The 12,599-nt window shown below is 66.4% G+C and overlaps 2 protein-coding genes across 2 annotated transcripts in view; one reads left to right on the top strand and one right to left on the bottom strand.

The window, feature by feature from the left end:
- SMG6 (SMG6 nonsense mediated mRNA decay factor) overlaps positions 1 to 2,737 on the top strand; it is a 68,809-nt gene extending 66,072 nt beyond the window's left edge. The window contains exons 17-19 of the mRNA XM_015825547.1: positions 1 to 135; positions 1,958 to 2,039; positions 2,607 to 2,737. The exon at positions 1 to 135 is cut by the window's left edge and continues 1 nt beyond it. Of these exons, the coding sequence (XP_015681033.1) occupies positions 1 to 135; positions 1,958 to 2,039; positions 2,607 to 2,737 (348 nt within the window). The remainder of the gene's footprint in view (positions 136 to 1,957; positions 2,040 to 2,606) is intronic.
- Positions 2,738 to 6,408: 3,671 nt separating this feature from the next.
- HIC1 (HIC ZBTB transcriptional repressor 1) lies at positions 6,409 to 8,559 on the bottom strand. The gene is made up of 3 exons (XM_029286003.1): positions 7,180 to 8,559; positions 6,667 to 7,110; positions 6,409 to 6,609 (listed from the first exon to the last, which is right to left on the bottom strand). Exons 1-3 carry the CDS (start codon positions 8,557 to 8,559, stop codon positions 6,409 to 6,411), a joined length of 2,025 nt encoding a protein of 674 aa, XP_029141836.1.
- Positions 8,560 to 12,599: the final 4,040 nt, after the last annotated feature.

The raw sequence follows: 12,599 nt of genomic DNA, 5'->3' as shown, positions 1-12,599 counted from the left end.
GATCGGGCCCGCCAGGCCGTGGAGTTCCTGGAGGGCTGCTTCGAGAGGCGCGACAGCTACATCCGGGCCCTGACCAGCCGTGGCAACGAGCTGGAGTCCATCTCCTTCCGCAGCGAGGACATTTCCCGGCAGCAGGTATACCCGGCCAGCTCAGCACGAGGGGGCGAGGGGGGCTGAAGACCCTCCCCAAATGCCCCCCTTGGGTTGGAATCTGCAGTGCAGAGGATGCCTGGAGCCTCCAGGGAGGCTGGGAACAGGGTGGGGCACTGACGGCCCGAGGGGAGGGCTTCGCTCCGGGTGCAGGGGGCCCCACTGGGCCGAACCCCCAGACCCATCTCGGCTGGAGGGGAGGGCTGAAGGGGCCCAAAACTCTTCAATATATAGGTAGTCCTCAATTTACAACCACTCGGTTAGTGACCGTTCAAAATTACGACGGCACTGAAAAAAGGCACTTGTGTCCATTTCTCACACTTACGACCGTCGCAGTATCCTCATAGTCACGTAATCAAAATTTGGAGGCTTGGCAACTGGCCTGTATTTATGACGGTCGCAGCCTCCCGGGCTCACGTCATCCCCTTCGGCGACCGTCAGATGAGGAAAGTCAGTGGGGAAGCCGGATTCACTTAACAGCCGGGTTACTCACTTAGCAACCGTGGAAAGAAAGGTGGTAAAACGGGGCATAACTCACTTAGGAGCCCTGGTGGTGAGAATGCGGCATTGCAGGCAGTCTCTGCAATCCACAGCCGGCAGTTCGATGCTGACCGGCTCGAGGTCAGCCCAGCCCTCCGTCCTTCCGAGGTCGGTAAAAGGAGGACCCGGATGGTTGGGGGCAAATAGGCTGTTAGTAAACCGCTTAGGGAGGGTTGTAAAGCACCGTGAAGCGTCATATAAGTTGTATGGCTAAGTGCTGTTGCTATTAACAACTGCAATGACAAAGGCTTTACAGGGAAGGTGGGGGAACATAACGGTCCGGTCTGCTCCCCGGGGGTCGCGGCCAAGATTCAGGGGCACTTTTACTTGGAGCTAGAGCGGACAGAAACAAGAGGGGCGCAGTAGCAACCAGGAGCAAACTGAGACCTTTTGTGGTGTAGAAAAGCCCAAGGCCCGGGGGCAGAGCTTCGGGGCAGGCGTGGGATACCCAAGGGGGGAGGGGCTGGTGGTCTGGCTGGACCCTTCCTTGTACAAGCCCCCCCTCCCCTGTGTGTGACGCTGCAATGGAGGCAGCCTGTGGGACCCCAGGGCTGCTGCTGCTGCTCCTCGGCCGTCACCCAGGACGGGGGGCCTGGTCCCGGGAACCCCCTTTCTGAAGACCCAGCAGAAACCAGATACGCCCGTGCAAAGAGCCCAGCCAGGATGGAGGGAAGGAAGACGCTGGGCCGGTGAAATGGGTGGCACAGGAATCCCATCGGCCAATAAACGAAATCGGCCCCTGTTGCGGTTGGGGAGGGGGCTTCAGTGGGACCCACCCACTCTCATTCCAAGAGGCAGGTCGAGATCAGCTTCCGAGGGGCGTCTTCTCTGTCCCGGAACCGAATTCCTCCAAATATAGCACAAGCTCAGGACAATCCAATAGCCACCCGGGCTGGGTCTTCCCCACTCAATGGGGAGGGCAAGGGGGGCTTTCCTGCTGCCCCTCCCCCCTCCCAGTGAGATTTTCAGCCCCTCCCGGCAGCTCCCATGGGCAGCTGCCCCCTCCTGCCTTCCCGTCTCCTGCGGGGTTCCTGGGAGACGGACAGACGGGGCCAGGCAGGGCTGGGGATTTGGGCCGACTTTCCACTTTAACCGGCCTTCCGGCCAGGAGGGGCAGCTTTGGCCTGGGAGGCCAGGAGTCGCCTCCGGCAGGCCGGCCCCAAAATGTCACCTGTCAGAGGCTGAAGAGGTTCCTCCTCCTCCTCCTCCTCCACCTGCCAGGTGGGGGGGCCGCTCAGCCTCTCCTCTCCCTCCTCCTTTTTCCCAGGGAAACAACGACGACCTGATTCTCTCCTGCTGCCTCCACTACTGCAACGACAGAGCGAAGGACTTCATGCCGGCCAGGAAAGGTGGGTGGGGGAGAGCTCGGACGCCCCGCAGGAGGGCCCAGCAGCCCCCGCCAGGATTCGCACTGGGCTCACTTCGGAGGGAGGCAGAAGGTGGGGGGGAGGGGAGTGGGGGGCACGTCAGGAGCCTGGTCCTCCATCGCCCGGCCCTTTCCTGGAAGGCCGCGGGGGCCCTTCTGCCGCCTCCTGGCAGCCCCGGAGCCGTTTCCAGGGGGCAGGAAGTGGGGGCCGCAGCTGCTCAGCCCAGCCCCATGCCTGTCGGGCCAAACTCGGAGCAGCTTAACTTGTCAGCTTGACGGAGAAGGCCTTTCGCAGTGTTTATGCCTGGCTGGGGTGGAATCGGGCGATCAGGGGATTATGGCGGATGGGGCCTGACAATCTGACAGCCTCTGGTTTCTAGCAATCCGTCTCCTGGCTGGCCCAGGGGATGGTTATTGTTAAGCCCTGGAAGGTTCCGCTGGGCGGGGGGGGGGCTGGATCCTGGCCGGCCGGGCGGGCAGTGTCCCGGGGCTGGGTGAGGCCCAGGCGGAGCGGCCCGGGACCCACAATCCCTTCCCCTGCCTTTTGCAGACGACCCCATCCGCCTGCTCCGGGAGGTGGTGCTGCTGACCGACGACCGGAACCTGCGGGTGAAGGCCTTGACCCGCAACGTGCCCGTGCGGGACATCCCCACCTTCCTGCGGTGGGCCCAGGAGGGCTGAGCGGACCCCTTCCCTGGGAAGCCGTGCAGCTCGTCGCCAACATGGAGGGCGGCCTCAGGGCGTGCCCGTGCCCCGTGCCAGGGCTGTTGTGCTGCCACCGCTGCTGCCACCCCACCACCACCCTCCTTCCAGGAGAACACCCAGCACAATAAACGCAGCGTCTTCAACTCCACCTGGAATGGCCATGCTGTGGGTGCACGCACACGCGTGGAGAAGGAGCCCGGGGTAGGCGGTCACTGTGGAGGGAGGCGAGAGTGAGCAGGGTTGCTGGCCTCTGGGGCCAGGAGGAGAGGCCGGTCGGAGGGTCCTAAGTGGGCCTCCGATCCCCCCGGCGCAGCTGGAGCAGACTCCCGCTGCCCTAGTGGGCAGCCAGAAATTCTCGGCTCTAACTGCCACTGCTGCTCCTTGGTGCCATCAGGAGCCGGGGGGGGGGCACCTCCTTCCATTTCTGTCAGCAGCCCCCCCCCTTCCCGAGTGTCTGTCTCAGGTTTTTAGCCCCTCTCTCATCCGTGCCACTCTCTGGTCCCTCCTCCCTCTGTGCCATGGACTAAACCACCCTCCCTGCCCACCTGCCAATCCAAGCCAGCTCTGTCTCCGTGGTGGGCCTTGGGAGGGAGGCCAGGAACAACCCTTAAGGTTGGGGGGGGGAGATGGGCAGGAAAGCCCCCCTGGAGGAGAGCAAGGGGGACGGCAGAAAAATGGGGGCTGGGTTCCAGCTGTTGTGCCCCTTGGTGCTCAACGAGGTTGTGTGGGTCGGCAGAGCTCCTTTCCCAGCCAGAGCCCTTCCCCATGGGAAGACTTTCCTGCCAATTGTGGGGGGGGGCGGAGTGCCCCCGTGGGGCCACATGCCAGGACTGCGTGGGGGGGGAAGAGGGGCCTGGTTAGCTGCAGGGCAGAGGAGCCCACCCGCCTTCCCTTTGGACGGGAATTGCCCGCTACGAGTGTGTGCCTCTCCCGGGGCTTGGCGCGGCCCCCCCTTTGCCGAGGAGGGGGGGTGTCTCTTCCACCCCGTGCAGCTTCTGACTCTGCCTGACTGGCTTGGACGGAGGGCCTGGGCCCACTTTTGTTCCCTTGTTTTCTTAATAAAGTTTTAGTAGAAACCTTGCTCTCCGCTGCTTCCTTTGGGGCGGGGGGGGCCCACAAGAGAGGAAGAAGGGGTAAGGGGCCGTCCCAGGAGAACGTTTGGGGGGGCAAGAGCCCCTCTGCAGCCAAGTGCTGAAGGGGAAGTTCTGCCAGGAGGCCAGGAGTTGTCCGAGGCTGCAGGGCACCTAAATAATACAAAGAACCAAAACTGACCAGCCGTAGTCTGGCCGGCCTGCAGAGCCCCAACTGACCAGCTACTGGGTTAGGACAACCCGTGAAGCCGGCCCTTCTGGGGACGACCGGATCAGGCTGAAGTGCCCAGCGCGCCCGTGGCCTTTGCGTCCATCATGCTCAGGGCATGTGCTGTGTGCATGGAGCAAAGAACACGCTACACGCATCAAAGGGGAGCCTGAGCGCCACTTTGGGTGTGGACGGAATAGCCGCTCAAGTTGCGGGGGGGGGGGAGGCCGGCCGGTGGTGGCAGCACTTGAGCATCTCAAGGAAGAGGGGGAGAATTTCCTCTGAGCAGCCGAGCGTGAGGGTCCGTGGGGAGAGCTGACCCCTTCCCATTTCCTCCTGCATCAGCTGTGCAAACAGGGCAAGGAAGGCACCTGCACTCGGCCCCCCCCCCTCAGCACTTTCTGGCATTGAAAAGGCACCAGCCCCCCCTCCCCCCACCTCTGGCACCGTCTCTGCATCCGGCTTCACTTCTGTCAGGCACACACACACACACACATACATATACACACGTGCAAAAGGAAAGTGGACAGGGAGGGGGGGTTTAGTGCCCTGCTTTACTGCAGCCCCTGTTTCTGGCCCTTGCTTCTCCCGACAGGAGCCTCTATCCATTCCCCAGCAGCACCCCAAAGTTGGGACTTTCACGCACCCCCCCATCCCCGCCCCAAACCCGCCCGAGGAAGCAGAGGCCTGGATGATGGTGGCAGCAGTGTTTAAAAAAAACCTTTATTGCTTTATGGGATGCTTAAATGTTATTTGGTTTTGGTCTCTGATACAAAAGAGAAGGCACCCCTTCCCCAGGGCTACAGGCACGGGAGGCTGCCCCTTCGGGTGCTCCGTTTCCTTTGGGTAGGGTCCCCCCCTGGGGGGAGGATTCCCGCTGGGTCCCCTCAGGGCTGGGGGGGGAGGCAGCTGGCTCAGATGAAGACACAGCCCAAGGGGGGGGGGAGGCAAGGTGTGTGCAAAGAGAGAGCAGTTTCACATTTTTCCGTGGTTGGTTGGGGTCAAGGGGGGAGGGAGAGGAGCGGCTGGGCGGGCTGTCCTAGAGCCGCCCCCCCCCACACGAGTGCAGCAGAGGCCGGGCGGCAGGTAGCTCCCCCCCCCCGAGGTAAGGCAGAGACCCTCTGGGGCTTCAGGGAGTGGGGCAGTGAAGCCCAGCCCCAGATAAAGCTCTCCCCGTCCTCAACGAAGCGGACAAATAGGTGGCATTTTGTCTTTGTCAAATAGTATTGGGGTACCGAGTGCCCCGTCCTGAAAGCAAGTCGGGGTCTTCACGGGGGTGGGGGTGGGTGGGAGCTACATTGGCGCTCAGAGAAGGTGCTGCCCCCTCCAGGCCAGGGCAGGGAGGCTCCCTTCCGCTTTGTGTCCCTTTGACCCACAATCTGGGGACTGAGGGAAGAGGGACGCCCTCGACTTTTCACATTAGAATACAATACAACTCTTCCCCCCCCCCCGAGCCCGGGCCAGCAGTTTTCAACCAGCTGCTCCAGACACCCCCCCTCCCTCCTTGCAAGGCAGCGGCAAGCTGGATCCGATGCCGGGGGGGGGTCTGCACCGCCCCCACCGCCACCTTCTGGGGCCTGGAGGCCGGGCGGGGCTCCCCTACCTCTGCCTTAGCCTCAAGGGGTTCCTGAGGCCGGAGGGCCTTGCCGGGGACGCGGGGGGGGGCTCTTCCCGGCCGCCACCAGATCGCTCCCCCCACCCCGTGGCGAGTATCGTCTGCCTCCGGAGGGGAGGGGGCGCCTGTTCAGGAGCCGTTTTGCGAGGAGCCCGGCCTGACACCCCTCTCCATCCCTCCCGGGGGCAGAAGAGGGGGGGCCCTGTGCTCCAGAGAGCCCCCCCCACAAAGGGGCTGCAGCTCCGAATCCCAGCTAGGCAACCTGAGAGCCGAAAGGGGGGCCAAGCCTGCCCCTCACCAGCTACCTCCGCTGCCGGCCCCTTCCAGGCTGGGGCGAAAGGCCGTTGGCTCAGTCCGGCTCACCCCCCCCCCCCCCACGCTTCCACGTCCCCTACAAGCCTAACCGCGGAGGCCCCTCCCTGGCGTGGGGGGGAGGCGTGAAGGGGCCCCATGGAAGAGGCCCTTCTCCCTTCTGGGAGCCTCCCGCCCGGGGGAGGGAACCCCAACCTCCGCTCGCCCCCAGCCCCGGCAGGCCTCGCCGACGCCCCCTTCGGCGCAGGTGCGACGCTGCCCGGCGCCCCCTCCTCTGCCGCCAGTCGGGGGCGACCGAGGCGGAGGAGACCCTTTGAGGTAGGGACGAATTGGCTCTCCTGGGCTGGGGAGGGCGCGGGGAGCGCGCAGCCGGGGGGGGGCCGTCCTGGCGCTTGCGGCACCCCCGAGGGCCGGGGGCGCGTCAGGGGGGCGAGAAGCGGCCTATGGTCCGAGCGTGGTGGTCGTTGTGCAGGTGGTGGGTGGCGGCCACCACGGCGCCCTGGGCCAAGACCTCGGCCGTCTTGTCGGGGCTGAGCCCGAGGTAGAGGCTCTCCAGGGCGGCCTTGGGGTCGGCGGCGGCGGCAGCGGCGGCGGCGGCGGCGGCCAGGAAGTGCGAGGTGTGCTGGAAGAGCTCCTTGTCCGGCGGGGGCTGCTGCGCCAGCCGCGCCATGGCGAGCACCCCCTCGGGGAAGTCCAGCTTCAGCTTCCCGTCGGGGCCGGCGGCGGCGGCGGCGGCAGCGGCGGCGGCGTGCATCTTCATGTGGCTGAGCAGGTTGCGCTGCTGGGCGAACTTCCCCCCGCAGACCTGGCACTCGTAAGGCTTCTCGCCCGAGTGGATGCGCATGTGCTCGGTCAGCCGGTACTGGCGGGTGAAGCGCATCCCGCAGGCGTCGCAGGCGAAGGGCTTCAGGCCCAGGTGGCTGCGCATGTGGCGGGTCATGGTGCCGCGCTGCGTGAACTTCTTGCCGCAGATGGAGCACGGGTAGGGCCGCGTCAGCCAGTGCGTCTTCTCGTGCTGGCGCAGCGTGGCCGGGTCCTTGTACGCCTTGTCGCAGGAGGCGCAGCGGTAGGGGCGCAGCAGGTCGCAGCCCGGCGGGCCCCCCGAGGGCGGCGGCGGCGGCGGCTGGGGCGCCGGCAGCGGCGGGGCCTTGTCCAGGTAGGGCGAGCCCTGCCCCGCCGCCGCCGCCGCCGCTTCGGCCGCCTCTTTGCGGTAGAGCTCGTCCTCCTCGTTGTGGGCCTCCACGTGCGCGTTCAGCTGCTCGGAGGACGGGAAGCCCTTCCCGCAGGGGATGCAGACGTAGAGGTTGTCGCCCCCGAAGCTCTCCGGCTCGTAGCCCAGGTAGCGCTCCAGGCTGCCCCCCGCGGGGGAAGGGCCGCCGCTGCTGCAGCCCGTCTCCTCGCTGGTGCTCTTGTCCGGCTCCAGGTCCTCGGCCTCGCCGTCCGCGCTCTCCAAGTAGTGGCGCGGGGGCGGCGGGGCCGGCCCGGAAGGCGACGGGGCCCGGGGCTCCAGTTCTCGCTCGCCGCCGCTGCCCTGCTCCCGCCGGGCGCCGCCACAGTCGCCCTCGTCGTCCTCCTCCTCCTCGTCCTCCTCCTCCTCGACGTAACCCGCCACCAGCGGCTCGTGCTTCATCCAGCGGTACAGGAATTCGGGCGCCACCTCGATGCGAGCGCTCGGCTCCGTCCCGGGGCTGCTGCCGCCGCCGCCGCCGCCGCCGCCGCTGCGATGGTGCAGGTGGGCGAAGGCGGCCTGGAGCGGGGCCGTGGAGCCCGGGTCCCCGAAGGCCGCGTGGGGAGGCAGCAAGGCCGGGCTCTCGGGCCGCGGCTGCAGGACCCCCTCGCGGCTCTCCACCGCTGCTCGGAGGCGGCTGTCGGGCGGGGGCGGCGGGGGCAGCTGCGGGGAAGGTCCGTTCGGGCTCTTCTTGGAGAGGTCGAGGCCGCAGAGCGGGGGGCACAGCCCGTGCGGGTGGGCGGCGGCAGCAGCGGCGGCGGCGGCGGCGTACAGCTCCCCGCAGTGGGTGCTGAGCGGATTGCTCGGCTCCACCGGCCGCGGCGGCGCCCCGAAGCAACTCTGGATAACCGGCGTGGCGGCGCGGAGTCCCCTGGCCAGCTTTCCGAAGGGCGCGGAGGCCGAATAGCTCCCGCCGCCGCCGCCGCGCAGCTGGTAGTATTTGCCGGAGCGCTTCAGCTTCCTCTTGCACAAGGCCACCAGGTCCGGGATCTGCAGGTAGCTGGCGGCGGCCAGGATGGCTCCCAAAGCGGGCTCGGCGCTGGTCACGCCAACCGGCTCAGCCTCGCCCTCGGCCCCGGGGCCCAGGCGGCCGGTGTAGATAAAGTCGAGGACGGCGCGGAAGACGGCCGGGCTGACCATCTCCTGGTCCAGGTTGATGAGGTTGTCGTGCACTACCAGGGCCTTGAGGTAGGCGCTGCTGGCCGCCAGCACGTTCTTGTGGGCGCGGAAGAGCGCGTTCTGCACCACCAGGATCACGTCGCAGAGGAAGCCCTTGGTGCGCTGCGCGTTGAGCTGGAGCAGCAGCTGCCGGGAGTGGCCCGTCGCCTCCGAGGCCTCCAACATCGCTGCGCCTGCAGGGTGGAGGAGAGAGAGCCCAGCGGGCCTTAGCTGGCTTGGCCGCACTCGCCCGCCCGCCCGCCCGCCCGCCACGCGGAGGCCCGGGAAGCGGGCGCCTCTCCTGCTCTCCTCCGCCTTGTGTTCCCCCGACTCCCCTTATAGAGGGGCTTTCCCTCTTAGGCGGCGGAGGGGGGAGGAGGAGGAGGAGGAGGAGGAGGGAGCTCAGCCCCGGTGGGTCCCGGATCACAGCCTCGCACGCCCTCCTCCGGGTGGGGCCTCGCACCTGGCGGGACAGCGACGGGGCAGCTTCCTCGCATCGCCTCCCCCGCCCCCCTCCGCCGACGGGACAGATCCACGGGCGCGGACCCCTTCTGCTTCCGGGCCGCTCGCCGCGGCCCCGAAGCTGTGAGCTGGATCCGGCCGCCGTTTCTCTGCCCGTCGCCCTCCGGAGGCCAGGGAAAGCCAGGGCGCCGTTAGCCCCCCCCCCCCGGTTTCTCACCGTCAGTGGCCGGATTGGGGGGGGGGGGCGGAGAGAGACTCCTTCAGGGCTGCCGGCCTGAGCGGAGGGGAACGGGGGAGACCGGCTGACAGGGTGGCTTTGCGCGCGCAGGGCCGCGGCTCGGCCTGCCTAGGGAACCGCCCTGCGGGCCCGAGCCGCCGGTGGGCAGCCCTTCTTTTATGCGCTGCGGGCGTCCTTCGCGGCCGTTCTTCGCCAGAGCCCACTCCCCCCCCCTCGCCCAGGGTCTCCGGTCCGGCTGCCCTAACCGAAGCGTCTCCGATTTGCTCCTTCCGGCCGGCATCCCTGCCCAGCTGAGGGATCGCCCGGTAGGGCTGGCTGGCTGGCCGGCCTGCGCGAAGGAGCTCCGGCCGCGGGACAAGGCCGCCCAAAGCCCCAAAGCCGTCCCGCAATCCGGCAGGAGCAGCCCCGCCGCCGCCTGTCAAAAGCTTCGCGGGACGGGCAGTCGCGGCCGAAGGACTCGGGTGACGGCGCTGCTGCCGCCGCCTTGGCCGAGCGAGAACGCCAAAGGCAGAGCGGGAGGACGATCGAGCACGGCCGCGGCGGGCCCTCGGTCGCCGAGGGAAGGGGCTCCGGGGCCGTCCGGGGCCGAGGGAGAAAGCCGGACAGGCAGCCGGACCGGGTCCCGCTGCAACCCCCGCTTCCCCCTAAAGGAGCCGCCGCTCGCGGACGGGCCGGAACCCCCGGGATTTCGGGCTGAGCGGCTCCTTTCCTCCCGCTGACTTCGGAATCCGCCCGCGAGGAGACCGCCCGGCCGGCCGCTTCCTGCCCGGCAGAGCCAGCTTGGGCAGCGGGCGAGAGGCGCCAAGTCCGGAGGCTGCGGGGTCTGCCCGCCCGTCCCTTCCCCGACTTACCTGGAAGTCCCGTCGGATCGGCCAGGCAGGCGAGGTCCGCGTGGACACGCATGGCCCGCTTCTGCTGCCACGGCGGCGGCGGCGGCGGCGGCGGCTCCTCTGCGCCCCTCGCAGCGCCTCAGGCCGCTTGGTGGAGGCTGCGCCGGCTGGTCCCCATGTGCCGGGAGCGCCGCGGCGGCGGAAAAGGTAAAGGCCGGGCCGCGAACTCCACCTGACCCCGGGCTGAACTCGGGCGTGTTAAAGGAGCCGCCGCGGCTTCCTCCGCCTCCGAGCCAGCCAGCCAGCGAGCGCCGAGCTAGCAGGCGAGCGGGCGGGCGGGCGACGGGGCTGGGAGAGCGCGGCAGGAGGAGGAGGAGGAGGAGGAGCCACCGGCGGGGTCCCGGAGGAGCAGCCCCGGGGAGGAGACCGCGCCGCGACCCCCGCCCGGCGAAGAGGGCAGGCAGGGGAAGGCTGGGCCCCCGAGAGCAGGGCGGGGCCAGCGCGGCGCGCCCATCGGAGCAGGACCCGCCGCGCTCTGCCGGGAGCCCAGACCGCCCCGTCGAGGGGACCGGCGCGCGGGAGAGCCGGCCGGGACGGCGCCGCAGGGAGCCCGGGGCGCTCGGCTGCTCGGCGACCAGGTGGGTGTCCGGGACCGGACGGGACAGTCGGAGCCGGGCGAAGCTGGCGCTCTGCACGCCCGTCCGCTTTTCCCTCCGGCCGCGCGTCCTCTGCCAGCTCCTTCCCTTCGGGCCCCGGTGGTCTTGACTTGTCCCGCGGCCTCTGTCCAAGAAATTCGCTCCCCGCCCACCCCCAGGGACCCCCAATTCCTGCCGGCGCGGCGACCCCTGGCGGCCGCGGCGCGGCGCGGCGGGTCCGGCGCAAATCCTGCTCTGGGTCGTTCGGAGGTCCGGCTGGGCGCTGTCCAGGGCCCGGGGCAAGCAGGTCGGGGGGAGAGGGAATGGAAACAGGGGGAGGCATAATCCCCCCAGCCAAATATAATGGCTTTGGTTCGGGACTGTTCCTCCGCGGTCGGGCCGGGCGATTCCAGCGTTTCCGTCCTGGTCCGTGTCGGCGGAGAGAGCGCGGCCCAGGCCGCTGAGCAGAAAGGGGCCTTCGTGGCTGCCAGACCCACCGGGCCATCTGACAGGCGCTTTGGGGCCCCTCCGACACCGGCGACTTCGCATCCGGGGCCCTCCGCCGCCACCGGAGCCTGACAGGACAGGGCAGCATCTGACAGGCGTGGCGTGGTGCAGGGCCAGGGGGCTTCAGGCGCGGGCAGGGGGGCACAGGCCACCCAAAGTGCCCCGCCGGCCCTTCCGGTGCCCCCTCTGGACATTTGCAAAGAGCAAGACGTGGGGGGGGTGTGAAAGGGGCGAAAAGGGCTCTGGCCTCGCTTCTGTCCCGCTGGAAGGGCGTCCTTCCGGCCACTTTACCGCTCTGTCCGCGCAGGCCACGAACGGGAATTTCTGTCAGGGCTGAGAAATGTGTCTCTTTCCTGGCCACGTCCTGGAAATCTGGGGGATGGGGGTGGTAGGGGCTGCAGGGGGCTCCTTCCAGCCCAAAGCCGCTCCCATGTCTGGAGGAAATGCTCACCACCACCCCCGTCTTCCTCCGGGCCAAACAGCCCCCCTTGTTTTTCAGGCCCAAATATCCAAGCAGGCCCAGGAACGTCGGGTGGGCGAAGCGCCCCTCGGTTTCACGCATTTGCAAGAGAATATATGAAAAAAAGGAAAGAAAGTTAAATAAAAACTTTTGTGTAAGATAATTTTGAAACTAACAAAACTTCCGAAGTGATTTCTCGGGAGATAAAGGGGTGGGGGTGGGGGGTGGGGGTTCAAGCTGCGGCTCACTTCCCAGGGCTTCCGATTCTGCTGCAGACTCGTTCTGGGGGTGTCGCAGAGGCTGGAAGGGAAAGTTGGTTTCGCTTTCGCTTTTTCAGCGCGTTGACAGGGTCGCCGCCTCCCACTCCCTCGGGATGAAAGACCCCCTCCAGGCCCTGCCCCCACTCCGACACCCCAGTTTCCGGATCGTGCTCTTTAGAGGGGCTTTAAAACACAGGGCTGCTTCGGGTTCCCCCGATCGTCCCTCCCCCCCCCGACTTCCGAGTGTTTCACGAGGGCCGTTAGTGAGACTGAAAACGCGAATCTCCTCCGCGCAGACTTATTTATTCTTCTTCTTTATCGACGCTTCTGCGTTAGACACGAACATTTTTTAAAATAAGTAAACTCCTGATTTTCTGGTACGAGATACTTTCCGTCCTCGCTTCAGCCCGGAAAACCTGTTTCAAGGGGGCATCATCGGCGCACACTGACAATCAAGAAAAATAAATAAATTTTAAAATCCGAAAGTGGAATAATAACAACTTTATTCAACCGAAAACTAGTCTCATTCCGGGCTTCCTGGTTGGGTAACGAATAAAACCTTATTCCAGTTTCGTGGCCTGTGTAATTTATTGGGCCGTTTAGTTTTCATTCCCATCCTTCACGCCCCTCAAATATTTTCGAATATAGTGTATCTTTTTTTTTTAAACGTGTGAAGTTTAGGCTCTCCGAGGTCTCTCTGCCGATCCGATACAAATAAGGTGGGGGTTTTTTTTGCAATAATTTTTAAGAGGTCGCTTTACAGCAACGTCAGTTAAAGTCCAACCAGACACTAAAAGTTTTTTAGAACGAAAAGAAGAATCGCAGATGCTGCTC

Source organism: Protobothrops mucrosquamatus, unplaced genomic scaffold, assembly GCF_001527695.2.
Source record: "Protobothrops mucrosquamatus isolate PMUCROS unplaced genomic scaffold, P.Mucros_1.0 scaffold2682, whole genome shotgun sequence".
Taxonomy (NCBI): Eukaryota; Metazoa; Chordata; class Lepidosauria; order Squamata; family Viperidae; genus Protobothrops; species Protobothrops mucrosquamatus.
This window is presented reverse-complemented; position numbering and strand designations above follow the sequence as displayed.

What these genes read in the sequence shown, in the direction of transcription:
- HIC1 (XM_029286003.1), bottom strand. Translation starts at nt 8,559, where the DNA reads ATGTTGGAGGCCTCGGAGGCGACGGGCCACTCCCGGCAGCTGCTGCTC. An exon ending in ACCGCAAAGAGGCGGCCGAA is followed by an intron (nt 7,111 to 7,179) that starts GCGGCGGCGGCG and finishes CCGGCGCCCCAG; the next exon opens with CCGCCGCCGCCGCCGCCCTC. An exon ending in AGCTGGACTTCCCCGAGGGG is followed by an intron (nt 6,610 to 6,666) that starts GTGCTCGCCATG and finishes GAGCTCTTCCAG; the next exon opens with CACACCTCGCACTTCCTGGC.